Source organism: Littorina saxatilis, linkage group LG13 (assembly GCF_037325665.1).
Source record: "Littorina saxatilis isolate snail1 linkage group LG13, US_GU_Lsax_2.0, whole genome shotgun sequence".
Taxonomy (NCBI): Eukaryota; Metazoa; Mollusca; class Gastropoda; order Littorinimorpha; family Littorinidae; genus Littorina; species Littorina saxatilis.
Genome location: NC_090257.1, coordinates 43732995 through 43760895, shown reverse-complemented (window position 1 = coordinate 43760895; position 27901 = coordinate 43732995). Strand labels below are relative to the sequence as shown.

The 27901-nt window shown below is 43.5% G+C and overlaps 3 protein-coding genes and 1 long non-coding RNA gene across 4 annotated transcripts in view; all 4 read left to right on the top strand.

Annotated features, from left to right (window-relative positions):
* The window catches only part of LOC138945816 (cohesin subunit SA-1-like), a 63736-nt gene extending 46069 nt beyond the window's left edge, over positions 1-17667 (top strand). Inside the window, exons 32-35 of the mRNA XM_070317321.1 lie at positions 3346-3435; positions 4400-4688; positions 5602-5664; positions 15583-17667. Coding sequence (XP_070173422.1) covers positions 3346-3435; positions 4400-4688; positions 5602-5664; positions 15583-15612 — 472 coding nt within the window. The 3' untranslated portion in view covers positions 15613-17667. The remainder of the gene's footprint in view (positions 1-3345; positions 3436-4399; positions 4689-5601; positions 5665-15582) is intronic.
* Positions 217-1629, top strand: LOC138945821 (uncharacterized). The gene is made up of 2 exons (XR_011449129.1): positions 217-1172; positions 1243-1629. It is a non-coding gene; the product is annotated as an uncharacterized lncRNA (long non-coding RNA).
* A 1798-nt stretch (positions 17668-19465) lies between the features above and the next one.
* On the top strand, positions 19466-21017 carry LOC138946111 (centrosomal protein of 19 kDa-like). Its single transcript, XM_070317616.1, has 2 exons — positions 19466-19558; positions 20014-21017. The coding sequence occupies exon 2, from the start codon at positions 20066-20068 to the stop codon at positions 20564-20566; it is 501 nt and encodes a 166-aa protein (XP_070173717.1). The 5' UTR covers positions 19466-19558; positions 20014-20065; the 3' UTR covers positions 20567-21017.
* A 3474-nt stretch (positions 21018-24491) lies between these two features.
* LOC138945915 (uncharacterized) lies at positions 24492-26105 on the top strand. Its single transcript, XM_070317435.1, has 2 exons — positions 24492-25531; positions 26075-26105. The coding sequence occupies exons 1-2, from the start codon at positions 24492-24494 to the stop codon at positions 26103-26105; spliced, it is 1071 nt and encodes a 356-aa protein (XP_070173536.1).
* Positions 26106-27901: the final 1796 nt, after the last annotated feature.

Here is a 27901-nt window from a genome sequence, read left to right as displayed (position 1 = left end):
CATGTCTTACAGCTACATGAAAAACATGTCTTCCAGCTACATGAAAAACGTGTCTTACAGCTACATGAAAAACGTGCCTTACAGCTACATGAAAAACATGTCTTACAGCTACATGAAAAACGTGTCTTACAGCTACATGAAAAACATGTCTTACAGCTACATGAAAAACGTGTCTTACAGCTACATGAAAAACATGTCTTACAGCTACATGAAAAACGTGTCTTACAGCTACATGAAAAACGTGTCTTACAGCTACATGAAAAACATGTCTTACAGCTACATGAAAAACATGCCTTACAGCTACATGAAAAACGTGTCTTAGAGCTACATGAAAAACATGTCTTACAGCTACATGAAAAACGTGTCTTACAGCTACATGAAAAACGTGTCTTACAGCTACATGAAAAACGTGTCTTAGAGCTACATGAAAAACATGCCTTACAGCTACATGAAAAACATGTCTTACAGCTACATGAAAAACATGTCTTCCAGCTACATGAAAAACGTGTCTTACAGCTACATGAAAAACATGCCTTACAGCTACATGAAAAACGTGTCTTACAGCTACATGAAAAACGTGTCTTACAGCTACATGAAAAACATGTCTTACAGCTACATGAAAAACGTGTCTTACAGCTACATGAAAAACATGTCTTACAGCTACATGAAAAACGTGTCTTACAGCTACATGAAAAACATGTCTTACAGCTACATGAAAAACGTGTCTTACAGCTACATGAAAAACATGTCTTACAGCTACATGAAAAACGTGTCTTACAGCTACATGAAAAACATGTCTTACAGCTACATGAAAAACATGTCTTACAGCTACATGAAAAACGTGTCTTACAGCTACATGAAAAACGTGTCTTACAGCTACATGAAAAACGTGTCTTACAGCTACATGAAAAACATGTCTCAAAATCATCCTTGTGTGCAAGTGATTTGGGGAGTAAAGGGGTGGGGGGGGGGGGGGCAAAAGGAGGCATGTTGAAGAATGCTCTCCCTCGACATTGATTGACTATGCCAGTATATAAGTAGTAGGCTCCTCCGCTAACATTTCATAGACATTGATTATAAGACCTCAAAAATCTGACAAAATCAGGTCTTCAAAAAAGACTTGGTCTTAAAATGCAGGTGAAAATGTGAGATAGCAAGGCCTTAAAATGCAGGTGAAAATGTGAGATAGCAAGGCCTTAAAATGCAGGTGAAAATGTGAGATAGCAAGGCCTTAAAATGCAGGTGAAAATGTGAGATAGCAAGGCCTTAAAAGGCGGAAGTCTTACATGGGCTGGCTTAAAGGGAGAGAGAAGTTGCAGAAAAAGTGAATTTGAACTGTGTTTCCATGGTAACTACATGTACACACCTTGCCTTGATAACACTGCCACTGTGCCACATGTTGTGTCACTGGTGAACACTGCCATAATGCCACATGGCTCCTGTCAATTTGTCATGTTGTGTCACTGGTGAACAACATTGGACATGTATTGCACTTGGTCTTCTACATTATACTTGTTTCGGTTCTTCTTTTATTTTCCTTTGGGTTTTTTTTTTTATTGTAGGAGTTCTATACAGATACTACACAACTGTATTTATTACGGATGTAAATAAATTGATACTTAAAGAACATTCTGGACTTTGTTTTGACATTTCTGCATGCTTTTGTTTTGGGCACGCTTTTGTTTGTTTGGTTTTCTTGTTCTTCTACCTCTCTTTTTTATCTTTTCGTTTCTTTGTAAACTCAGCTAAGTCTTGTTTGATGGTGACTGTTTGCTGGATTTGGTCACTTAGAGACGAAGGCAAACAGTATCTTTGAAAAATAATCTAAGTGGGTTTAGTCCATGGCTTCTGATCTTCAGCAACTTGCAATGAGTCTTTACTCTAAATATGTCAAGACGGAACCATGCGAAAATGGACACAAGCATGTCAGTAGCCACAACTAGCAATACATGAATGTTTTAACCATTTTTGTTTCCTCTTTAAAGATTTGTGTCCTTGGGCGTACCTTTCCAACATGCTCCATGTGCACAGCAGTACTTGTCATAAACATTTCACCATTATCACTGCTGCTGGCCAACGCTTGAAAAACATTCACCCTCACATGCAGTCATCTACAACTGCCGCCCACTCTCCCTCCCCCCCCCCCCCCCCCCCAGACACACACACACAGATTTATAACTCCAGTTTGCTGGTTAGCTCTTGTCACTTGTACATCTCTACTCTAGTGTCAACATTTCAACTGAGCAATATTGTGAAGAAAGGTTGGTGGACATATTGTGAAGAAAGGTTGGTGGACATATTGTGAAGAAAGGTTGGTGGACATATTGTGAAGAAAGGTTGGTGGACATATTGTGAAGAAAGGTTGGTGGACATATTGCGAAGAAAGGTTGGTGGACATATTGTGAAGAAAGGTTGGTGGACATATTGTGAAGAAAGGTTGGTGGACATATTGTGAAGAAAGGTTGGTGGACATATTGTGAAGAAAGGTTGGTGGACATATTGTGAAGAAAGGTTGGTGGACATATTGTGAAGAAAGGTTGGTGGACATATTTTGTTGTTGAAGCAAAGTGAAACACCTCACAATTAAAGCCCCGCTCCGCCTCATGAAAGCAGTTCACCTCACCGCCTCATGAAAGCAGTTCACCTCACCGCCTCATGAAAGCAGTTCACCTCACCGCCTCATGAAAGCAGTTCACCTCACCGTCTCAGATCTGGTCAGGCTTTAACATGAGACAAGACCATCTCTCCACTTGGTCACATGCCCAAAATGAAGTGCTTTGTATGTGAGCAAGTGGGGGTACGGTCTAATCCCATGTAAAAACCCCATCTGAGACGGTGAGGTGAACTGTTTTCACGAGGCGGAATGGGCCTTTAACATGCTTTACATGCCTCACCCCCAGGCCCAGGAGTCACGAGGCGGAATGGGCCTTTAACATGCTTTACATGCCTCACCCCCAGGCCCAGGAGTTACGGAATGTTGAAAACGAGTGAATTCAAACAAATAATGGAAGAACAAGTCTGGCAGAAATGAAGCAAAGCCCAGTACACATGAGCACACACAGTGGGAGAATACTGGAGACGCATCATTCCCATCAGTGGGGGCACTCACTATGTTAAAGCGTGAGCAGAGGAGATAGCTCAGTCGGTGGTGGCGCTGGCTTTGATACCAGTTGTCATTATTCACCTGGGTTCAACCCCCAGGTTCGGCGAGGGATTATTTCCCCGAGTCAACTTTGTGCCGACTCCGCCCGAATTTCCTTGAGGAAAACCTCCCAAAGACGATGAAATATAATTATACCAAATATGAAAATACAAAAAGTAGGCAGACTATAACACTGTGTGCAGGTCCCGAGCGGGAAGTGTTGCCAGTACTGCCGTGCCCACCACCGCTCACACCGCCTGGAAACAACACAGCGCCACAGCCGTGCCGCACACGTATGGATAACTTTTACCTTGTTTTATTTCATTGGTGTATTTGCTCATTCCCAGACTGTACAATTTGTTAACAGAGGCTGTGCAACACGCGTGTTAACAGAGGCTGTGCCTCACACGTGTTAACAGAGGCTGTGCCACACACATGTTAACAGAGGCTGTGCCACACACGTGTTAACAGAGGCTGTGCCTCACACGTGTTAACAGAGGCTGTGCCTCACACGTGTTAACAGAGGCTGTGCCACACACGTGTTCACAGAGGCTGTGCCTCACACGTGTTAACAGAGGCTGTGCCTCACACGTGTTAACAGAGGCTGTGCCTCACACGTGTTAACAGAGGCTGTGCCACACACGTGTTAACAGAGGCTGTGCCACACACGTGTTAACAGAGGCTGTGCCACACACGTGTTAACAGAGGCTGTGCCACACACATGTTAACAGAGGCTGTGCCTCACACATATTAACAGAGGCTGTGCCACACACATGTTAACAGAGGCTGTGCCACTCATGTGTTAACAATGTATTCCTTCCCCATGCACACATGTAAACTGTGCGTAGCATTCAGTGTTTGGAGTGTGGGAAGTCAGCTTGGGCTTCACAGACCTCTCAGCTTGTCCAAACATGTCAGTAGGGTTGTATTCCAAAACAAACCCTATCAATTTTATCGTGATAGCTTTTTTCTTGTATGGCTATTTTTCAACGATATATCGGCAGTCCTTTATTTTGCCAAGTGACAAATCCAACTGCATCTCGTGCAACCAATAAAACCTATTTTGTGTCTCACAAACACTGAAAGATAGACAGTGAGGACCCGCAACCCGTACCAATTTAATGGATCGATACAAGTTCGAACTGATATGTGAGTAGGTATGGATTACATAGTGCAACCTTACATATGACCCTGAACCTCACTCCACATGTGACCTTGACCCTCACTGCACGTATGACCTTGACCCTCTCTCCACAGGCCCCAGCTGAGCCAGTCGTCGGACGGGAACATCAGTGAATTCGACACTCCGTCTTCAGCTGGTAGCGCCGCCGGGCAGTCCAACGTCCAGTACTACCACCCCTCTCCTCACCCCCAGGCCATGGCCGCACAAGCTCACGGCCCAATGACACCCCAAGGTCACGGCCCAATGACACCCCAAGGTCACGGGCCCATGACCCCTCAAGGTCAGGGTCAGTACTACCCGCGTCAGGGAGGTAGTGGGACGGTGTACGAGGAGGGATCGTCGCAGTACATTGACGATGCTTCCGTGAGTATTCATCATTGTTAGCTTAATGTGCAGTGATAGGTTCTTTGTGCTGATGCATGGGTAGGATTCTTCCGGAAATCTGGATTCGATTATGGCCTCTTTTTTGTTCTCTTTTTTTGTTGGTGTGGTTCTGTTGAGGTTGGTTCGTCTCTGGTTCTTCAGGATTCATGACATTTTTTCAGTCCCACCCATGGTGATGAGATTGGTGTCTGATATGTTATTGAAGCCCCACCCATGGTGATGAGATTGGTGTCTGATATGTTACTGAAGCCCCACCCATGGTGATGAGATTGGTGTCTGATATGTTATTGAAGCCCCACCCATGGTGATGAGATGGGTGTCTGATATGTTATTGAAGCCCCACCCATGGTGATGAGATTGGTGTCTGATATGTTATTGAAGCCCCACCCATGGTGATGAGATTGGTGTCTGATATGTTATTGAAACCCCACCCATGGTGATGAGATTGGTGTCTGATATGTTATTGAAGTCCCACCCATGGTGATGAGATTGGTGTCTGATATGTTATTGAAGCCCAGTATGTGATACTGACAGACTACTGATTTACATCGAGGTCTTTGACTGTCAAAATGAACTTCTGACGGTAGGGGTGGGTTAAATACCAGCAGGTACATGCATGTCTTTGGGTGGATTCCAGTGATCGCACAATAGACACTGGCTGTCTGTCACAAAGTGTCAAGGTTTGATCGGCTGTGCAAGAGTCGTGTCCCTTGGAGATAAGGCAAGATGTCAACACAGAAAGCTTCACAGTAAATGATCAGCTCCCAAGTGACAAGAAAAAGTTTTATTGAGCAGGCATGTGTGGGTGCTAGCGCTATAGACGGTCAGCCCACAAGAATCGTGAGTGATACCATTCACACACGCTGACATTGAACTTTCTGTGTGCAAGCAGCAGCAACATCATCAACATCACCATCACCAACAAGCACAACAACACACGATGTCATCTGGTTATGTGAGTGGAACGATGTTGTCAGCCTCACATGTGGATCTGATATGTCGACGCTCTATCTGACATCTCTCTATTCTCTTCTCTCTGTCTGACGCTCTATCTGACATCTCTCTATTCTCTTCTCTCTGTCTGACGCTCTATCTGACATCTCTCTATTCTCTTCTCTCTGTCTGACGCTCTATCTGACATCTCTCTATTCTCTTCTCTCTGTCTGACGCTCTATCTGACATCTCTCTATTCTCTTCTCTCTGTCTGACGCTCTATCTGACATCTCTCTATTCTCTTCTCTCTGTCTGACGCTCTATCTGACATCTCTCTATTCTCTTCTCTCTGTCTGACGCTCTATCTGACATCTCTCTATTCTCTTCTCTCTGTCTGACGCTCTATCTGACATCTCTCTATTCTCTTCTCTCTGTCTGACGCTCTATCTGACATCTCTCTATTCTCTTCTCTCTGTCTGACGCTCTATCTGACATCTCTCTATTCTCTTCTCTCTGTCTGACGCTCTATCTGACATCTCTCTATTCTCTTCTCTCTGTCTGACGCTCTATCTGACATCTCTCTATTCTCTTCTCTCTGTCTGACGCTCTATCTGACATCTCTCTATTCTCTTCTCTCTGTCTGACGCTTTATCTGACATCTCTCTATTCTGTTCTCTCTGTCTGACGCTCTATCTGACATCTCTCTATTCTCTTCTCTCTGTCTGACGCTCTATCTGACATCTCTCTATTCTCTTCTCTCTGTCTGACGCTCTATCTGACATCTCTCTATTCTCTTCTCTCTGTCTCTTTTACCCAAACAGTATCCCGTGTTGTTAACCTTCGCCGGTAGTCGTGGGTCCGTGTGGACCCAGAAGGGTGTTTAATTAATTGCAAATATCTCTTAAAGTAGTTGGAATTTTTTAATGAGCTTTTAAGAATGCCTCAGACACCTAAAAAGCTCTCATGTCCTAAAATTTCAGCGAGAAGTAATTAAAAAAAAAAGGTCATATTTAGAATACAAACATCGTGGGGCCGTGCAGACCCATGTTTCTCAAAGAAGGAAATGAGAAGCATGGGTCCGCACGGCCCCACGATGACTTCTGTGTGTAGTCGATAACCCAGACAGGCGAAGGTTAACCATACAAATCACATGTTGTGGATCTGACATCTCTCTATTCTCCATACTCTTTTTCTCGCTCTCTCTGTTCTCGCTCTCTCTGTTCTCGCTCTCTCTGTTCTCGCTCTCTCTGTTCTTGCTCTCTCTGTTCTCGCTCTCTCTGTTCTCGCTCTCTCTGTTCTCGCTCTCTCTGTTCTCGCTCTCTCTGTTCTCGCTCTCTCTGTTCTCGCTCTCTCTGTCACCCGAACAATATCCAGCCACACTGTTTGTTGGATGTTACCTACGCCGCTTTGCTTTCGTTGTCCGAGTTTTCTTCAAATACCTATCGCCTATCCTTCAGCGTCTCTCCATGCAGAACTACCAGTCTGGAGTTCTGCGTCACATTCTCTTTCCTGGTTTCACATCTGTTGCTTAGTTGTTCTATAGTCACAGAAGGTGAAGCTACTGTCTATGAGTTCTGTTTTCTCTGCCTTTCTATATCTGACATCTGTATCACAAGGTTGTTCTCTTCCTTTCTATCTGACATCTGTATCACAAGGTTGTTCTCTTCCTTTCTATCTGACATCTGTATCACAAGGTTGTTCTCTTCCTTTCTATCTGACATCTGTATCACAAGGTTGTTCTCTTCCTTTCTATCTGACATCTGTATCACACGGTTGTTCTCTTCCTTTCTATATCTGACATCTGTATCACAAGGTTGTTCTCTTCCTTTCTATCTGACATCTGTATCACACGGTTGTTCTCTTCCTTTCTATCTGACATCTGCATCACAAGGTTGTTCTCTTCCTTTCTATATCTGACATCTGTATCACAAGGTTGTTCTCTTCCTTTCTATCTGACATCTGTATCACAAGGTTGTTCTCTCCCTTTCTATCTGACATCTGTATCACAAGGTTGTTCTCTTCCTTTCTATCTGACATCTGTATCACAAGGTTGTTCTCTTCCTTTCTATCTGACATCTGTATCACAAGGTTGTTCTCTCCCTTTCTATCTGACATCTGTATCACAAGGTTGTTCTCTTCCTGTCTATCTGACATCTGTATCACAAGGTTGTTCTCTTCCTTTCTATCTGACATCTGTATCACAAGGTTGTTCTCTTCCTTTCTATCTGACATCTGCATCACAAGGTTGTTCTCTTCCTTTCTATATCTGACATCTGTATCACAAGGTTGTTCTCTCCCTTTCTATCTGACATCTGTATCACAAGGTTGTTCTCTCCCTTTCTATCTGACATCTGTATCACAAGGTTGTTCTCTTCCTTTCTCTATCTGACATCTGTATCACAAGGTTGTTCTCTTCCTTTCTATCTGACATCTGTATCACAAGGTTGTTCTCTTCCTTTCTATCTGACATCTGTATCACAAGGTTGTTCTCTCCCTTTCTATCTGACATCTGTATCACAAGGTTGTTCTCTCCCTTTCTATCTGACATCTGTATCACAAGGTTGTTCTCTTCCTTTCTATCTGACATCTGTATCACAAGGTTGTTCTCTTCCTTTCTATCTGACATCTGTATCACAAGGTTGTTCTCTTCCTTTCTATCTGACATCTGTATCACAAGGTTGTTCTCTTCCTTTCTATCTGACATCTGTATCACAAGGTTGTTCTCTTCCTTTCTATCTGACATCTGTATCACAAGGTTGTTCTCTTCCTTTCTATCTGACATCTGTATCACAAGGTTGTTCTCTTCCTTTCTATCTGACATCTGTATCACAAGGTTGTTCTCTTCCTTTCTATCTGACATCTGTATCACAAGGTTGTTCTCTTCCTTTCTATCTGACATCTGTATCACAAGGTTGTTCTCTTCCTTTCTATCTGACATCTGTATCACAAGGTTGTTCTCTTCTTTTCTATCTGACATCTGTATCACAAGGTTGTTCTCTTCCTTTCTATCTGACATCTGTATCACAAGGTTGTTCTCTTCCTTTCTATCTGACATCTGTATCACAAGGTTGTTCTCTTCCTTTCTATCTGACATCTGTATCACAAGGTTGTTCTCTCCCTTTCTATCTGACATCTGTATCACAAGGTTGTTCTCTCCCTTTCTATCTGACATCTGTATCACAAGGTTGTTCTCTTCCTTTCTATCTGACATCTGTATCACAAGGTTGATCTCTTCCTGTCTATCTGACATCTGTATCACAAGGTTGTTCTCTTCCTTTCTATCTGACATCTGTATCACAAGGTTGATCTCTTCCTTTCTATCTGACATCTGTATCACAAGGTTGTTCTCTTCTTTTCTATCTGACATCTGTATCACAAGGTTGTTCTCTTCCTTTCTATCTGACATCTGTATCACAAGGTTGTTCTCTTCCTTTCTATCTGACATCTGTATCACAAGGTTGTTCTCTTCCTTTCTATCTGACATCTGTATCACAAGGTTGTTCTCTCCCTTTCTATCTGACATCTGTATCACAAGGTTGTTCTCTCCCTTTCTATCTGACATCTGTATCACAAGGTTGTTCTCTTCCTTTCTATCTGACATCTGTATCACAAGGTTGTTCTCTTCCTTTCTATCTGACATCTGTATCACAAGGTTGTTCTCTTCCTTTCTATATCTGACATCTGTATCACAAGGTTGTTCTCTTCCTTTCTATCTGACATCTGTATCACAAGGTTGTTCTCTCCCTTTCTATCTGACATCTGTATCACAAGGTTGTTCTCTTCCTTTCTATATCTGACATCTGTATCACAAGGTTGTTCTCTTCCTTTCTATCTGACATCTGTATCACAAGGTTGTTCTCTTCCTTTCTATCTGACATCTGTATCACAAGGTTGTTCTCTCCCTTTCTATCTGACATCTGTATCACAAGGTTGTTCTCTTCCTTTCTATCTGACATCTGTATCACAAGGTTGTTCTCTCCCTTTCTATCTGACATCTGTATCACAAGGTTGTTCTCTTCTTTTCTATCTGACATCTGTATCACAAGGTTGTTCTCTTCCTTTCTATCTGACATCTGTATCACAAGGTTGTTCTCTTCCTTTCTATCTGACATCTGCATCACAAGGTTGTTCTCTTCCTTTCTATATCTGACATCTGTATCACAAGGTTGTTCTCTTCCTTTCTATCTGACATCTGTATCACAAGGTTGTTCTCTTCTTTTCTATCTGACATCTGTATCACAAGGTTGTTCTCTCCCTTTCTATCTGACATCTGTATCACAAGGTTGTTCTCTTCCTTTCTATCTGACATCTGTATCACAAGGTTGTTCTCTTCCTTTCTATCTGACATCTGTATCACAAGGTTGTTCTCTTCCTTTCTATCTGACATCTGTATCACAAGGTTGTTCTCTCCCTTTCTATCTGACATCTGTATCACAAGGTTGTTCTCTTCCTTTCTATCTGACATCTGTATCACAAGGTTGTTCTCTTCCTTTCTATCTGACATCTGTATCACAAGGTTGTTCTCTTCCTTTCTATCTGACATCTGTATCACAAGGTTGTTCTCTTCCTTTCTATCTGACATCTGTATCACAAGGTTGTTCTCTTCCTTTCTATCTGACATCTGTATCACAAGGTTGTTCTCTTCCTTTCTATCTGACATCTGTATCACAAGGTTGTTCTCTTCCTTTCTATCTGACATCTGTATCACAAGGTTGTTCTCTTCCTTTCTATCTGACATCTGTATCACAAGGGTGTTCTCTTCCTTTCTATCTGACATCTGTATCACAAGGTTGTTCTCTTCTTTTCTATCTGACATCTGTATCACAAGGTTGTTCTCTTCTTTTCTATCTGACATCTGTATCACAAGGTTGTTCTCTTCCTTTCTATCTGACATCTGTATCACAAGGTTGATTCTCTTCCTTTCTATCTGACATCTGTATCACAAGGTTGTTCTCTTCCTTTCTATCTGACATCTGTATCACAAGGTTGTTCTCTCCCTTTCTATCTGACATCTGTATCACAAGGTTGTTCTCTCCCTTTCTATCTGACATCTGTATCACAAGGTTGTTCTCTTCCTTTCTATCTGACATCTGTATCACAAGGTTGTTCTCTTCCTTTCTATCTGACATCTGTATCACAAGGTTGTTCTCTTCCTTTCTATCTGACATCTGTATCACAAGGTTGATCTCTTCCTTTCTATCTGACATCTGTATCACAAGGTTGTTCTCTTCCTTTCTATCTGACATCTGTATCACAAGGTTGTTCTCTTCCTTTCTATCTGACATCTGTATCACAAGGTTGTTCTCTTCCTTTCTATCTGACATCTGTATCACAAGGTTGTTCTCTTCCTTTCTATCTGACATCTGTATCACAAGGTTGTTCTCTTCCTTTCTATCTGACATCTGTATCACAAGGTTGTTCTCTTCCTTTCTATCTGACATCTGTATCACAAGGTTGTTCTCTCCCTTTCTATCTGACATCTGTATCACAAGGTTGTTCTCTCCCTTTCTATCTGACATCTGTATCACAAGGTTGTTCTCTTCCTTTCTATCTGACATCTGTATCACAAGGTTGATCTCTTCCTGTCTATCTGACATCTGTATCACAAGGTTGTTCTCTTCCTTTCTATCTGACATCTGTATCACAAGGTTGTTCTCTTCTTTTCTATCTGACATCTGTATCACAAGGTTGTTCTCTTCCTTTCTATCTGACATCTGTATCACAAGGTTGTTCTCTTCCTTTCTATCTGACATCTGTATCACAAGGTTGTTCTCTTCCTTTCTATCTGACATCTGTATCACAAGGTTGTTCTCTTCCTTTCTATCTGACATCTGTATCACAAGGTTGTTCTCTCCCTTTCTATCTGACATCTGTATCACAAGGTTGTTCTCTCCCTTTCTATCTGACATCTGTATCACAAGGTTGTTCTCTTCCTTTCTATCTGACATCTGTATCACAAGGTTGTTCTCTTCCTTTCTATCTGACATCTGTATCACAAGGTTGTTCTCTTCCTTTCTATATCTGACATCTGTATCACAAGGTTGTTCTCTTCCTTTCTATCTGACATCTGTATCACAAGGTTGTTCTCTCCCTTTCTATCTGACATCTGTATCACAAGGTTGTTCTCTTCCTTTCTATATCTGACATCTGTATCACAAGGTTGTTCTCTTCCTTTCTATCTGACATCTGTATCACAAGGTTGTTCTCTTCTTTTCTATCTGACATCTGTATCACAAGGTTGTTCTCTCCCTTTCTATCTGACATCTGTATCACAAGGTTGTTCTCTTCCTTTCTATCTGACATCTGTATCACAAGGTTGTTCTCTCCCTTTCTATCTGACATCTGTATCACAAGGTTGTTCTCTTCCTTTCTATCTGACATCTGTATCACAAGGTTGTTCTCTTCCTTTCTATCTGACATCTGTATCACAAGGTTGTTCTCTTCCTTTCTATCTGACATCTGTATCACAAGGTTGTTCTCTTCCTTTCTATATCTGACATCTGTATCACAAGGTTGTTCTCTTCCTTTCTATCTGACATCTGTATCACAAGGTTGTTCTCTCCCTTTCTATCTGACATCTGTATCACAAGGTTGTTCTCTCCCTTTCTATCTGACATCTGTATCACAAGGTTGTTCTCTTCCTTTCTATCTGACATCTGTATCACAAGGTTGTTCTCTTCCTTTCTATCTGACATCTGTATCACAAGGTTGTTCTCTTCCTTTCTATCTGACATCTGTATCACAAGGTTGTTCTCTCCCTTTCTATCTGACATCTGTATCACAAGGTTGTTCTCTTCCTTTCTATCTGACATCTGTATCACAAGGTTGTTCTCTTCCTTTCTATCTGACATCTGTATCACAAGGTTGTTCTCTTCCTTTCTATCTGACATCTGTATCACAAGGTTGTTCTCTTCCTTTCTATCTGACATCTGTATCACAAGGTTGTTCTCTTCCTTTCTATCTGACATCTGTATCACAAGGTTGTTCTCTTCCTTTCTATCTGACATCTGTATCACAAGGTTGTTCTCTTCCTTTCTATCTGACATCTGTATCACAAGGTTGTTCTCTTCCTTTCTATCTGACATCTGTATCACAAGGTTGTTCTCTTCCTTTCTATCTGACATCTGTATCACAAGGTTGTTCTCTTCCTTTCTATCTGACATCTGTATCACAAGGTTGTTCTCTTCCTTTCTATCTGACATCTGTATCACAAGGTTGTTCTCTTCCTTTCTATCTGACATCTGTATCACAAGGTTGTTCTCTTCCTTTCTATCTGACATCTGTATCACAAGGTTGTTCTCTTCCTTTCTATCTGACATCTGTATCACAAGGTTGTTCTCTCCCTTTCTATCTGACATCTGTATCACAAGGTTGTTCTCTCCCTTTCTATCTGACATCTGTATCACAAGGTTGTTCTCTTCCTTTCTATCTGACATCTGTATCACAAGGTTGTTCTCTTCCTTTCTATCTGACATCTGTATCACAAGGTTGTTCTCTTCCTTTCTATCTGACATCTGTATCACAAGGTTGATCTCTTCCTTTCTATCTGACATCTGTATCACAAGGTTGTTCTCTTCCTTTCTATCTGACATCTGTATCACAAGGTTGTTCTCTTCCTTTCTATCTGACATCTGTATCACAAGGTTGTTCTCTTCCTGTCTATCTGACATCTGTATCACAAGGTTGTTCTCTTCCTTTCTATCTGACATCTGTATCACAAGGTTGTTCTCTTCCTTTCAATCTGACATCTGTATCACAAGGTTGTTCTCTCCCTTTCTATCTGACATCTGTATCACAAGGTTCTCTTCCTTTCTATCTGACATCTGTATCACAAGGTTGTTCTCTTCCTTTCTATCTGACATCTGTATCACAAGGTTGTTCTCTTCCTTTCTATCTGACATCTGTATCACAATGTTGTTCTCTTCCTGTCTATCTGACATCTGTATCACAAGGTTGTTCTCTTCCTTTCTATCTGACATCTGTATCACAAGGTTGATCTCTTCCTGTCTATCTGACATCTGTATCACAAGGTTGTTCTCTTCCTGTCTATCTGACATCTGTATCACAAGGTTGTTCTCTTCCTTTCTATCTGACATCTGTATCACACGGTTGTTCTCTTCCTTTCTATCTGACATCTGCATCACAAGGTTGTTCTCTTCCTTTCTATATCTGACATCTGTATCACAAGGTTGTTCTCTCCCTTTCTATCTGACATCTGTATCACACGGTTGTTCTCTTCCTTTCTATCTGACATCTGCATCACAAGGTTGTTCTCTTCCTTTCTATATCTGACATCTGTATCACAAGGTTGTTCTCTTCCTTTCTATATCTGACATCTGTATCACAAGGTTGTTCTCTTCCTTTCTATCTGACATCTGTATCACAAGGTTGTTCTCTTCCTTTCTATCTGTATCACAAGGTTGTTCTCTTCCTTTCTATCTGACATCTGTATCACAAGGTTGTTCTCTTCCTTTCTATCTGACATCTGTATCACAAGGTTGTTCTCTTCCTTTCTATCTGACATCTGTATCACAAGGTTGTTATCTCCCTTTCTATCTGACATCTGTATCACAAGGTTGTTCTCTTCCTTTCTATCTGACATCTGTATCACAAGGTTGTTCTCTGCCTTTCTATATCTGACATCTGTATCACAAGGTTGTTCTCTTCCTTTCTATCTGACATCTGTATCACAAGGTTGTTCTCTTCCTTTCTATCTGACATCTGTATCACAAGGTTGTTCTCTCCCTTTCTATCTGACATCTGTATCACAAGGTTGTTCTCTTTCCACATGATCATGCAGGTCTACAGGTGCAGCATTTTCCTTTGTATGGTTGGTGTTCTGTGGTACTGCTTTGACGAGTTGAGGAGGGTGTAGCCAACTTCTCTGTCACTCTCTGTGTAAACCATTTCTTCTACGCTTTCCTGGTCCACATCTTGCTTTGAATGTCTGAGTGTAGTATGGCTGGTGTCCACATGGAAATAGACTCAGTGTGCTTGAAAAATAACTTCATATATGATCCAAAGACAACTCACAATCAACCCAAGCCGATTACTGTAATTTTTAAAGACATTTTATTTGCCTCATTTCTTTATGCCCTCTGCATGCTTTAACACCCCCCCCCCCCCCTCCAGTTGTCACCCACCCATCAGTTTGATCTTTTCCAAAAATCCAAATCACACTGTTTCCTCAATAATGTACTGTGTTTCCATGCTGCTTTAGTGCATAGGGTGTGTCATTGGTCAAGGGGTAGTCTATAGAATGTTTCATTGACAACTCTACAGTCTTGTCTGTTTTCTGCTGTTCTGACACTACCCTGCATTGTCAAACCTCATGATTCTGTCTGATGGAGAAAGGAGTCTTCAAATAATCAGAACACAAGATCCAGTGCTGCAAACACACACACACACACACACACACACACACACACACACACACACACACACACTAACACACACACACACACGCACACACACACACACACACACTAACACACACACACACACTAACACACACACACACACACACACACACACACTAAAACACACACACACACACACACACACACACACACACACACACACACGCACGCACGCGCAGATAGAGGAGTACGATACATGTGCACAGTAAGTAATGTTCTTCCTTATGGAAGAAACAGCATTTCTCATCAACAAACTTCCAACCAGTTCTCGGTCTGTGTAGAACTGATTTTGTCTGGCTGTGTTGCTTAATCTGACATGTTGACAAAATAGATATATTGGGTTTGGTTTTGTTTTGTTTTTCCATTTATATTTTTTACCATCCTTGAAGCACTCCTGACCTATCTTTATTTATCAAGCATTTTGTGTGTTACACAACAGGGCGTGCTGATGCCCTAGAGTTACCCCCTCATGACAGAGACAGGAATATTCATGGTGAAATTCTGTGTTATTCTTGTTTCAGTCCGACATTGCAAGTCACAGCAGCTACTAGCTCCTGATGATGTCATCCTGACATACTGAGATCCTCAGTGACATCATCCTGGCATCATGCCATCACAATGAGATCATCAGTGACATCATCCTGGCATCATGACATCATAATCAGTGAGATCATCAGTGACATCATCCTGATGTCATCAGTGTCATCGTAATGAGATCATCAGTAACATCATCCTGATGTCATCAGTGACATCATCATGACGCCAAGACCTAGTCCTTGTCTGAGGGCGGTTACCATGGCTGTTGAGTTTTGTGTATTGTTGAATTTCTCTCAGTGTTGATATGTGTAGAAATGATGACCAGCACTTCCAGTGCCATGAAGACTACTCTGGTCAGGGTAGGAATGTTTCCACTTCCAGTGCCATGAAGACTACTCTGGTCAGGGTAGGAATGTTTCCACTTCCAGTGCCATGAAGACTACTCTGGTCAGGGTAGGAATGTTTCCACTTCCAGTGCCATGAAGACTACTCTGGTCAGGATAGGAATGTTTCCACTTCCAGTGCCATGAAGACTACTCTGGTCAGGGTAGGAATGTTTCCACTTCCAGTGCCATGAAGACTACTCTGGTCAGGGTAGGAATGTTTCCACTTCCAGTGCCATGAAGACTACTCTGGTCAGGGTAGGAATGTTTCCACTTCCAGTGCCATGAAGACTACTCTGGTCAGGGTAGGAATGTTTCCACGCGTTTGCAAACATCCATGGTTCCCGAGACTGCCCGGGCCATTTTTGAGATGATTAAGTCATATCTACGCTACACACACATACATACACACAATTGTATCTGGATTCCTCTAAAATTCTACCCTCCTCTTGAAGTTATTTACTGCCTTTTTTCACTTTTTCACAATTTCTTCTCTGTTTGTTGCAGATTTGTTATTTGTTGTAAACTTCAGCCCTTGTTTGCTGACAGAATCTTGCTGTGTTGATTTACATAGGTTGTATTCTTATGGTGTTTTAATCAGTGTTAGCTGTGAAGATGCAAACAATCTAAACTGTCAGTAAAACAAAACAAAACAAGATAGAGATGCGACATGTGTGGGCTAGTCCCTTTCCTTGCCACAGCCTCTACATGTGTATACATACACCTGAACAAATGTCTTAAGATCAGTGTCTTTATCAATCAATGTCAAAGTATAATTATATATAATTGTGTACATGTAGAAGTATAATTATATTATAAAGAATATCCTATTTATTGTGGTAAATCTAGTCATTACTTTAACTTGGATCTGAGTGTGTTTTGTTGTATTTTTTGAATATTTTGGATCTCAGTTATAATTTATTCGTTTTTTGTACATATTTTATCAGATTAATATTATTATTACTTACTAACATTCAGTCTTATTGTTCTAATCACACACTGGCACAGACAGTCCCAATTTCCATGCTATATTCAGTTGCCGAAAAGTTTTGTGTCAATCTTAAATTTCTAGAAAATGTGTCTCTCTAACGTATCATGTATGAGATTCAATTCAGTGTATGTTTGAGAGTTTCAAGGTGCTTGTTTGTGTTGTGCACTGTACTATGGTATTGTGAGTTGATAGTTTGGTGACAAGCAGGATAAGTCTTGGAAAAAAATGCCAACAACACCATTGTCAGTAAAAGCTGACACAATTTATTGTCTTCAAGCTGAGAGCCATACACAGGTGTATGTTATGCAATCGCTTCACCAACCACCTGTACTAGGGTCAACTAACACACCTCAAGATATATATATATATAAGAAAAATATCAAAAAAATTAATAAAAGTGTCTCAAAACCAGGTACGACGAACACAATCTTGAATTGCACAAAGTGAAATACAGTATGTAAGAAGATGCCGTATAAAAATACATAAAGTCTTTCAAGAAAACCTGAAAAATTTAACTCATGATTTATTACATCATATTATTGATTGGTTTTAGTCTGTTCATAATTATGTCATCCAAATAAGAAATATGTTCAAATGAAATGGTTGTTGTAAATTGGTATTGTTTTCTTTCTGTTGGTTCAATTTTCGTTCCGTATTTGATCAAAATGGAAGACTTACTTTCTTATGACTGACACTGTTGCAAAATAAAGAAAATCTATCTTTACACAAGTGTGTGGGTTTTATGTTGATAACGACTTCGTGAGGAACTGTCATTCACATGTACAATTCATTCTGCTAACAACATGTACAATTCATTCTGCTAACACTTCACTCAAATATATGAAGGCATAAAAACACTCCAGTATGCATGTTTAATAACAGCTAACGCGTTTTGCACACACACACGCTCGCACAAGAAGTGGGCATAGTCTGTCCGGGTGGCTAGCCGAGGACGTTTCTAATTAATTTAAAAAAATAAAAGCAACTTTTACATAGTGCTCAAACTTTTTTGCACAAACTTGAAGCGCCTGAATTGAGGGCGCAAAGCGCCCGAACATGCTAGGGGGGTCCGGGAATAATTTTTTTTCAAGGAAGCAAAATGCTGCAATCTAGAGCCACCTGAGCTCAGAAATGGTCATTTAATCATCTCTCTCTCTCTCTCTCTTTTTTTTCTTCTTTTTTTTTCCCCTGAAAAAGGCCCCCTTAGCCCCCCCCCTTAAATCCGCCACTGGTGCTTAAGAAGAAAAGTTGTTCCGGTCGATTAGTACTATCTTTCGATTAGTATTATCTTGTGTGACAAGGGTTAACCGTTAAGTGCTATCCCTAATAAGTGCTATCCCTAATTGTTTTTGCTCTACCCTCGTACATTTTTGAGTGATACGACCAAAATCAGATACACTTCAACCCCGAACGAGCCATTGTCATTTGAGCGTGGGGCTCTTTTCAGGTAAGTGTGTACCAAATGTACCAAACTGTAAAAATAGAGCCGCATACAGAAGAATCATTGAATAACTGGAAAATGCTTGAGACTATGGAGACAGACTGCGCCACCCCAACCGCAGGGCTATAACACAACCACAGGGCTATAACACAACCACAGGGCTATAACACAACTGCAGGGCTATAACACAACCACAGGGCTATAACACAACCGCAGGGCTATAACACAACCACAGGGCTATAACACAACCGCAGGGCTATAACACAACCGCAGGGCTATAACACAACCGCAGGGCTATAACACAACCGCAGGGCTATAACACAACCGCAGGGCTATAACACAACCACAGGGCTATAACACAACCGCAGGGCTATAACACAACCACAGGGCTATAACACAACCACAGGGCTATAACACAACCACAGGGCTATAACACAACCGCAGGGCTATAACACAACTGCAGGGCTATAACACAACCGCAGGGCTATAACACAACCACAGGGCTATAACACAACCGCAGGGCTATAACACAACCGCAGGGCTATAACACAACCGCAGGGCTATAACACAACCGCAGGGCTATAACACAACCGCAGGGCTATAACACAACCACACGGCTATAACACAACCGCAGGGCTATAACACAACCACAGGGCTATAACACAACCGCAGGGCTATAACACAACCACAGGGCTATAACACAACCACAGGGCTATAACACAACTGCAGGGCTATAACACAACCGCAGGGCTATAACACAGGTAGAATGTCACATGGATTTATCACGGCCCATACTCAAGCTTTAATAACAGAAGCTTTGCACACTACAAGGAAAATCATCATGCACAAGTCTTCATTTGATGACATTATTCAGAAATGCTGGAGAAAAACCGTTTTTTTCTGCAGCATTTCTGTTTTTCTACAGAATAACTGAATAAAGTCATAATCCGCTAAGGATACCAGCTGCTGCTATCCTCAATCAGCGCAGAGTCTGCACTTGTAGTAATTCCCATATAGTTAGTATTTTTTTCTGATGGGAGGTAACTCCTCGGACACATTTATGTCCGCTGTGTTTTGACTTGCCCGCAGGAACCGTCTTTGGGAAGATTTTGGCTCTCAGTCCTGTTTTTGCGCAAGAACAAAAGGTGAATCGATTTGTTTCGACTTTGTTTGATCTGTGAAGTGACCGCCATTTCTAATAGAGCTTATTTCGTCTTCTCGATCAAAAAGAAGCATCACTAGAACTGAAAGTCTGAAGTACCGTTATTAGGCGTTAAACAATGAGACTACTAACTAATAAATCTTATAACTAAACTCTGTTGTTTGTTTTCTCTGTGCGTAGGTTTGTGTGTTTGTGTTTCTGCATGCATTGATGTGTGTGTGTCTGTTGATGTCCTCTATTTATACAAATAAAACTAAAAGTAGTACTTGACTTTTCATTTACGGTCTTTCGAATTTGATGAATCAACATCTACATACTATATAACTGTCTTGCTTTGGTTGTGTTTTCAGGAAGAGGTGTTACACTGTATAACTTTACCCAAGTCTGTATCACTGGATTTTCCAATATTTCTGTGCACTTACACTGTCTTTTTCTCAGTTTTTCTGCCAGAAGATGAGCGCCGTGTGAGGGCCGACCCGGGGTTGTCGACATGGCCGCCACACTGCAGCTGATGAAGTGCGGCGTTCGCTTCGACCCTCCGGCGCTGGTGATGACCTACAAGGACTGGAGGTCGGGCAAGCTGCGGAGACGCTCCATGCCACTACGCAGCTTCAACAAGAACTCAAGCGTGCCGAGCACTCTGACGGACCTGAAGGAGAACGCTCGTCACACTCGCTACGTTGCGCTACTGACCGACGCTCAGCTGGTGCGGCTGCTCACAATCATCAAGGACAAGTTGAGCGGGCTGAGTCTGGAAGCCAGCATTGCTCGCAACAACGACATCGACACCGTCAAACCCGACGAGGACTTGAACAAGGTCGACCAGGAGGTGTTGTTGCGCAAAAAGCTGACAATGGATTCCACCTACGAGAAGAATCGCAAGCGGTTGGGCGACCCGGACTTTGAGTACAATGTGGAGGTAGACTTTGACACGGCGAAGGTCGAAACCTCGGGCTGGGACTCAGGGGAGGACTCAGACCCTGACTTCTAATTATCACGCTTGGCATGACTGTCTCGTTGCCTGGTAACATTAGTCTTGTGTTGGGGTGCAGCAGTAGAGTCAGCCATGTTGAGGTGACGTTTGACACAGTGCAGGCGAAGACCTGAGGCTGTTATGTACCCTTACTTCTGGGACACAGCCCGATTCTCTTGTTACGGCCGAGTTTTCGAGTCACGGCTAAATCTGTTCTAAATCGTTGGGGCCGTTCAACAGGCAGATTTTTTGCTGACTTGGCATCAACAACTCAAGAAAGATTCAAACCTACAAAAATGTGGGAAAAGTTGGTTGACAGTCTGCCATGTGAACAGCAGTTTAGCCTGCTCTTACAGGATGATGGCAGAAAGGGTTGTAGCACAGGGGTGGTAGTGTGACCATGTGAACAGCACTTTAGCCTGCTCTTACAGGATGATGGCAGAAAGGGTTGTAGCACAGCGGTGGTAGTGTGACCATGTGAACAGCACTTTAGCCTGCTCTTACAGAAGGATGGCAGAAAGGGTTGTAGCACAGCGGTGGTAGTGTGACCATGTGAACAGCACTTTAGCCTGCTCTTACAGAATGATGGCAGAAAGGGTTGTAGCACAGCGGTGGTAGTGTGGCCATGTGAACAGCACTTTAGCCTGCTCTTACAGAAGGATGGCAGAAAGGGTTGTAGCACAGCGGTGGTAGTGTGGCCATGTGAACAGCAGTTTAGCCTGCTCTTACAGAAGGATGGCAGAAAGGGTTGTAGCACAGCGGTGGTAGTGTGACCATGTGAACAGCACTTTAGCCTGCTCTTACAGAATGATGGCAGAAAGGGTTGTAGCACAGCGGTGGTAGTGTGGCCATGTGAACAGCACTTTAGCCTGCTCTTACAGAAGGATGGCAGAAAGGGTTGTAGCACAGCGGTGGTAGTGTGGCCATGTGAACAGCACTTTAGCCCGCTGTTACAGAATGATGGCAGAAAGGGTTGTAGCACAGCGGTGGTAGTGTGGCCATGTGAACAGCACTTTAGCCCTGCTCTTACAGGATGATGGCAGAAAGGGTTGTAGCACAGCGGTGGTAGTGTGACCATGTGAACAGCAGTTTAGCCTGCTCTTACAGAAGGATGGCAGAAAGGGTTGTAGCACAGCGGTGGTAGTGTGACCATGTGAACAGCACTTTAGCCTGCTCTTACAGAATGATGGCAGAAAGGGTTGTAGCACAGCGGTGGTAGTGTGGCCATGTGAACAGCACTTTAGCCTGCTCTTACAGAAGGATGGCAGAAAGGGTTGTAGCACAGCGGTGGTAGTGTGGCCATGTGAACAGCACTTTAGCCTGCTCTTACAGGATGATGGCAGAAAGGGTTGTAGCACAGCGGTGGTAGTGTGGCCATGTGAACAGCACTTTAGCCTGCTCTTACAGAATGATGGCAGAAAGGGTTGTAGCACAGCGGTGGTAGTGTGGCCATGTGAACAGCACTTTAGCCTGCTCTTACAGGATGATGGCAGAAAGGGTTGTAGCACAGCGGTGGTAGTGTGGCCATGTGAACAGCACTTTAGCCTGCTCTTACAGAAGGATGGCAGAAAGGGTTGTAGCACAGCGGTGGTAGTGTGGCCATGTGAACAGCACTTTAGCCTGCTCTTACAGAAGATGGCAGAAAGGGTTGTAGCACAGCGGTGGTAGTGTGGCCATGTGAACAGCACTTTAGCCTGCTCTTACAGAAGGATGGCAGAAAGGGTTGTAGCACAGCGGTGGTAGTGTGACCATGTGAACAGCACTTTAGCCTGCTCTTACAGAATGATGGCAGAAAGGGTTGTAGCACAGCGGTGGTAGTGTGGCCATGTGAACAGCACTTTAGCCTGCTCTTACAGAAGGATGGCAGAAAGGGTTGTAGCACAGCGGTGGTAGTGTGGCCATGTGAACAGCACTTTAGCCTGCTCTTACAGAAGGATGGCAGAAAGGGTTGTAGCACAGCGGTGGTAGTGTGGCCATGTGAACAGCACTTTAGCCTGCTCTTACAGGATGATGGCAGAAAGGGTTGTAGCACAGCGGTGGTAGTGTGGCCATGTGAACAGCACTTTAGCCTGCTCTTACAGAAGGATGGCAGAAAGGGTTGTAGCACAGCGGTGGTAGTGTGGCCATGTGAACAGCACTTTAGCCTGCTCTTACAGAAGGATGGCAGAAAGGGTTGTAGCACAGCGGTGGTAGTGTGGCCATGTGAACAGCACTTTAGCCTGCTCTTACAGAAGGATGGCAGAAAGGGTTGTAGCACAGCGGTGGTAGTGTGGCCATGTGAACAGCACTTTAGCCTGCTCTTACAGAATGATGGCAGAAAGGGTTGTAGCACAGCGGTGGTAGTGTGGCCATGTGAACAGCACTTTAGCCTGCTCTTACAGAAGGATGGCAGAAAGGGTTGTAGCACAGCGGTGGTAGTGTGGCCATGTGAACAGCACTTTAGCCTGCTCTTACAGAATGATGGCAGAAAGGGTTGTAGCACAGCGGTGGTAGTGTGGCCATGTGAACAGCACTTTAGCCTGCTCTTACAGAATGATGGCAGAAAGGGTTGTAGCACAGCGGTGGTAGTGTGGCCATGTGAACAGCACTTTAGCCTGCTCTTACAGAATGATGGCAGAAAGGGTTGTAGCACAGCGGTGGTAGTGTGGCCATGTGAACAGCACTTTAGCCTGCTCTTACAGGATGATGGCAGAAAGGGTTGTAGCACAGGGGTGGTAGTGTGACCATGTGAACAGCACTTTAGCCTGCTCTTACAGGATGATGGCAGAAAGGGTTGTAGCACAGCGGTGGTAGTGTGACCATGTGAACAGCACTTTAGCCTGCTCTTACAGAATGATGGCAGAAAGGGTTGTAGCACAGCGGTGGTAGTGTGGCCATGTGAACAGCACTTTAGCCTGCTCTTACAGAATGATGGCAGAAAGGGTTGTAGCACAGGGGTGGTAGTGTGACCATGTGAACAGCACTTTAGCCTGCTCTTACAGGATGATGGCAGAAAGGGTTGTAGCACAGCGGTGGTAGTGTGACCATGTGAACAGCACTTTAGCCTGCTCTTACAGAAGGATGGCAGAAAGGGTTGTAGCACAGCGGTGGTAGTGTGACCATGTGAACAGCACTTTAGCCTGCTCTTACAGAATGATGGCAGAAAGGGTTGTAGCACAGCGGTGGTAGTGTGGCCATGTGAACAGCACTTTAGCCTGCTGTTACAGAAGGATGGCAGAAAGGGTTGTAGCACAGCGGTGGTAGTGTGACCATGTGAACAGCACTTTAGCCTGCTCTTACAGAATGATGGCAGAAAGGGTTGTAGCACAGCGGTGGTAGTGTGGACTGTGGACCGTGGAGACCTCAGGGTGGGATTGTCAGGAACATTTTGTAAAACTACTGTTCTACAAGTTACAACCCCAGCAAGCCATGCACGTAGTACAAGTCCCCTGTACATTTACATGTTGCCCAATGCTGTCAGACATACAGCTGCCTGTGTAAAGTCTTGTAGGTTTTGATTGGTGCAGGAAGCAGACTGAGACTCACGGCGCAATGGCCCCGTGGATAAGACTCCAGCCTCCCAAGCGGAACCAAGCGGAAGGTCGTGGGTTGGAATCCTGGCCATGCCTGGTGGGTTAAGGGTGGAGATCTCCAAGGTCAATAATGTGCAGACCTGCTAGTGCCTTATCCCCCATCGTGTGTACACGCAAGCACAAGACCAAGCACGCACGGAAAGATCCTGCAATCCAAGTCAGAGTTTGGTGGATTATAGAAACACAAAAATACCATGCATACATCCCCCGAAAGCGGCGTATGGCTACCTAAATGGCGGGGTAAAAAAGGTCATTCAAGTTTTAGACCATTTAAACGAAGAAGAAGTATGGGAAGCAGTAAGTTGTAGTCCGCGCCATTTGACTGTCATTTTTGACTACACTGTATCAGGACTTTGCCTTGCTCCTGAACTATGCATCGTATAGACAATAGAGGGCTGCATCTACACTTGTTTTCCTCCACTGTTCCACCCCACCCCCCACTCTACCTCACACCTCCACTGTTCCACCCCACCCCCCACTCTACCTCACACCTCCACTGTTCCACCCCACCCCCCACTCTACCTCACACCTCCACTGTTCCACCCCACCCCCCACTCTACCTCACACCTCCACTGTTCCACCCCACCCCCCACTCTACCTCACACCTCCACTGTTCCACCCCACCCCCCACTCTACCTCACACCTCCACTGTTCCACCCCACACCCCACTCTACCTCACACCTCCACTGTTCCACCCCACACCCCACTCTACCTCACACCTCCACTGTTCCACCCCACACCCCACTCTACCTCACACCTCCACTGTTCCACCCCACCCCCCACTCTACCTCACACCTCCACTGTTCCACCCCACCCCCCACTCTACCTCACACCTCCACTGTTCCACCGCACCCCCCACTCTACCTCACACCTCCACTGTTCCACCCCACCCCCCACTCTACCTCACACCTCCACTGTTCCACCCCACACCCCACTCTACCTCACACCTCCACTGTTCCACCCCACCCCCCACTCTACCTCACACCTCCACTGTTCCACCCCACCCCCCACTCTACCTCACACCTCCACTGTTCCACCCCACCCCCCACTCTACCTCACACCTCCACTGTTCCACCCCACCCCCCACTCTACCTCACACCTCCACTGTTCCACCCCACCCCCCACTCTACCTCACACCTCCACTGTTCCACCCCACACCCCACTCTACCTCACACCTCCACTGTTCCACCCCACACCCCACTCTACCTCACACCTCCACTGTTCCACCCCACCCCCCACTCTACCTCACACCTCCACTGTTCCACCCCACACCCCACTCTACCTCACACCTCCACTGTTCCACCCCACACCCCACTCTACCTCACACCTCCACTTTTCAACCCCACCCCCCACTCTACCTCACACCTCCACTGTTCCACCCCACACCCCACTCTACCTCACACTTGCATCAGTCAACCAAAATTAGATTTAAAAAAGTGCAGTATGCCTTATTCTTTGAATTGCCTGTATGTATGTATATGTATGAACAAAATATTTGTTGGTTCAACAATTAGTGCATGTGCACTATACTTGGTTGCGTGTTGCAGTCAAAACATTATGTTAGTCTTTTTTTTTAAATGTTTGTACTTTGTACCAACTACAACAAATATTGACAGTGTTGAAACCCGTGTTCTGTGGACTACAGAGACAGTGTGTTTGGTTGGTTGCAGGAACTTGGCATTTATTATACATGTGATGGTGTGTGTGGTGATGTCAAGGATGGCGACATTTAAAATTTTATTTTTTTTTTAAATAAATAAAAATAAAATAAATAAATCCCTGCGCTTACAACTGTACCCACGGAATACGTGCAATATAAGCCTCATATTGATTGATATTGATTGATTGATTGACAGTTAATTTGAAGTGCAAAAGTGAAGTCCACGAACTGTGTAGTGCCTGAATACTCAACAGACTCTCTTCCACGTTCCTTGTGTATTGTTGATGATTTCAGGTCATTCACACAGCTGTCTTACATTGTATAGTTGTCAGGTCATTCCCACAGCTGTCTTACTTTGTATAGTTGTCAGGTCATTCACACAGCTGTCTTACTTTGTATAGTTGTCAGGTCATTCACACAGCTGTCTTACATTGTATAGTTGTCAGGTCATTCACACAGCTGTCTTACTTTGTATAGTTGTCAGGTCATTCCCACAGCTGTCTTACTTTGTATAGTTGTCAGGTCATTCCCACAGCTGTCTTACATTGTATAGTTGTCAGGTCATTCCCACAGCTGTCTTACATTGTATAGTTGTCAGGTCATTCCCACAGCTGTCTTACTTTGTATAGTTGTCAGGTCATTCCCACAGCTGTCTTACATTGTATAGTTGTCAGGTCATTCCCACAGCTGTCTTACATTGTATAGTTGTCAGGTCATTCCCACAGCTGTCTTACTTTGTATAGTTGTCAGGTCATTCCCACAGCTGTCTTACTTTGTATAGTTGTCAGGTCATTCCCACAGCTGTCTTACTTTGTATAGTTGTCAGGTCATTCCCACAGCTGTCTTACTTTGTATAGTTGTCAGGTCATTCCCACAGCTGTCTTACATTGTATAGTTGTCAGGTCATTCCCACAGCTGTCTTACTTTATATAGTTGTCAGGTCATTCCCACAGCTGTCTTACATTGTATAGTTGTCAGGTCATTCCCACAGCTGTCTTACTTTGTATAGTTGTCAGGTCATTCCCACAGCTGTCTTACATTGTATAGTTGTCAGGTCATTCACACAGCTGTCTTACTTTGTATAGTTGTCAGGTCATTCCCACAGCTGTCTTACATTGTATAGTTGTCAGGTCATTCCCACAGCTGTCTTACTTTGTATAGTTGTCAGGTCATTCCCACAGCTGTCTTACTTTGTATAGTTGTCAGGTCATTCACACAGCTGTCTTACATTGTATAGTTGTCAGGTCATTCACACAGCTGTCTTACTTTGTATAGTTGTCAGGTCATTCCCACAGCTGTCTTACATTGTATAGTTGTCAGGTCATTCCCACAGCTGTCTTACTTTGTATAGTTGTCAGGTCATTCACACAGCTGTCTTACATTGTATAGTTGTCAGGTCATTCCCACAGCTGTCTTACATTGTATAGTTGTCAGGTCATTCCCACAGCTGTCTTACATTGTATAGTTGTCAGGTCATTCCCACAGCTGTCTTACATTGTATAGTTGTCAGGTCATTCACACAGCTGTCTTACTTTGTATAGTTGTCAGGTCATTCACACAGCTGTCTTACTTTGTATAGTTGTCAGGTCATTCCCACAGCTGTCTTACTTTGTATAGTTGTCAGGTCATTCCCACAGCTGTCTTACTTTGTATAGTTGTCAGGTCATTCACACAGCTGTCTTACTTTGTATAGTTGTCAGGTCATTCACACAGCTGTCTTACTTTGTATAGTTGTCAGGTCATTCACACAGCTGTCTTACTTTGTATAGTTGTCAGGTCATTCCCACAGCTGTCTTACTTTATATAGTTGTCAGGTCATTCCCACAGCTGTCTTACTTTATATAGTTGTCAGGTCATTCCCACAGCTGTCTTACTTTATATAGTTGTCAGGTCATTCCCACAGCTGTCTTACATTGTATAGTTGTCAGGTCATTCCCACAGCTGTCTTACATTGTATAGTTGTCAGGTCATTCCCACAGCTGTCTTACATTGTATAGTTGTCAGGTCATTCCCACAGCTGTCTTACATTGTATAGTTGTCAGGTCATTCACACAGCTGTCTTACTTTGTATAGTTGTCAGGTCATTCACACAGCTGTCTTACTTTGTATAGTTGTCAGGTC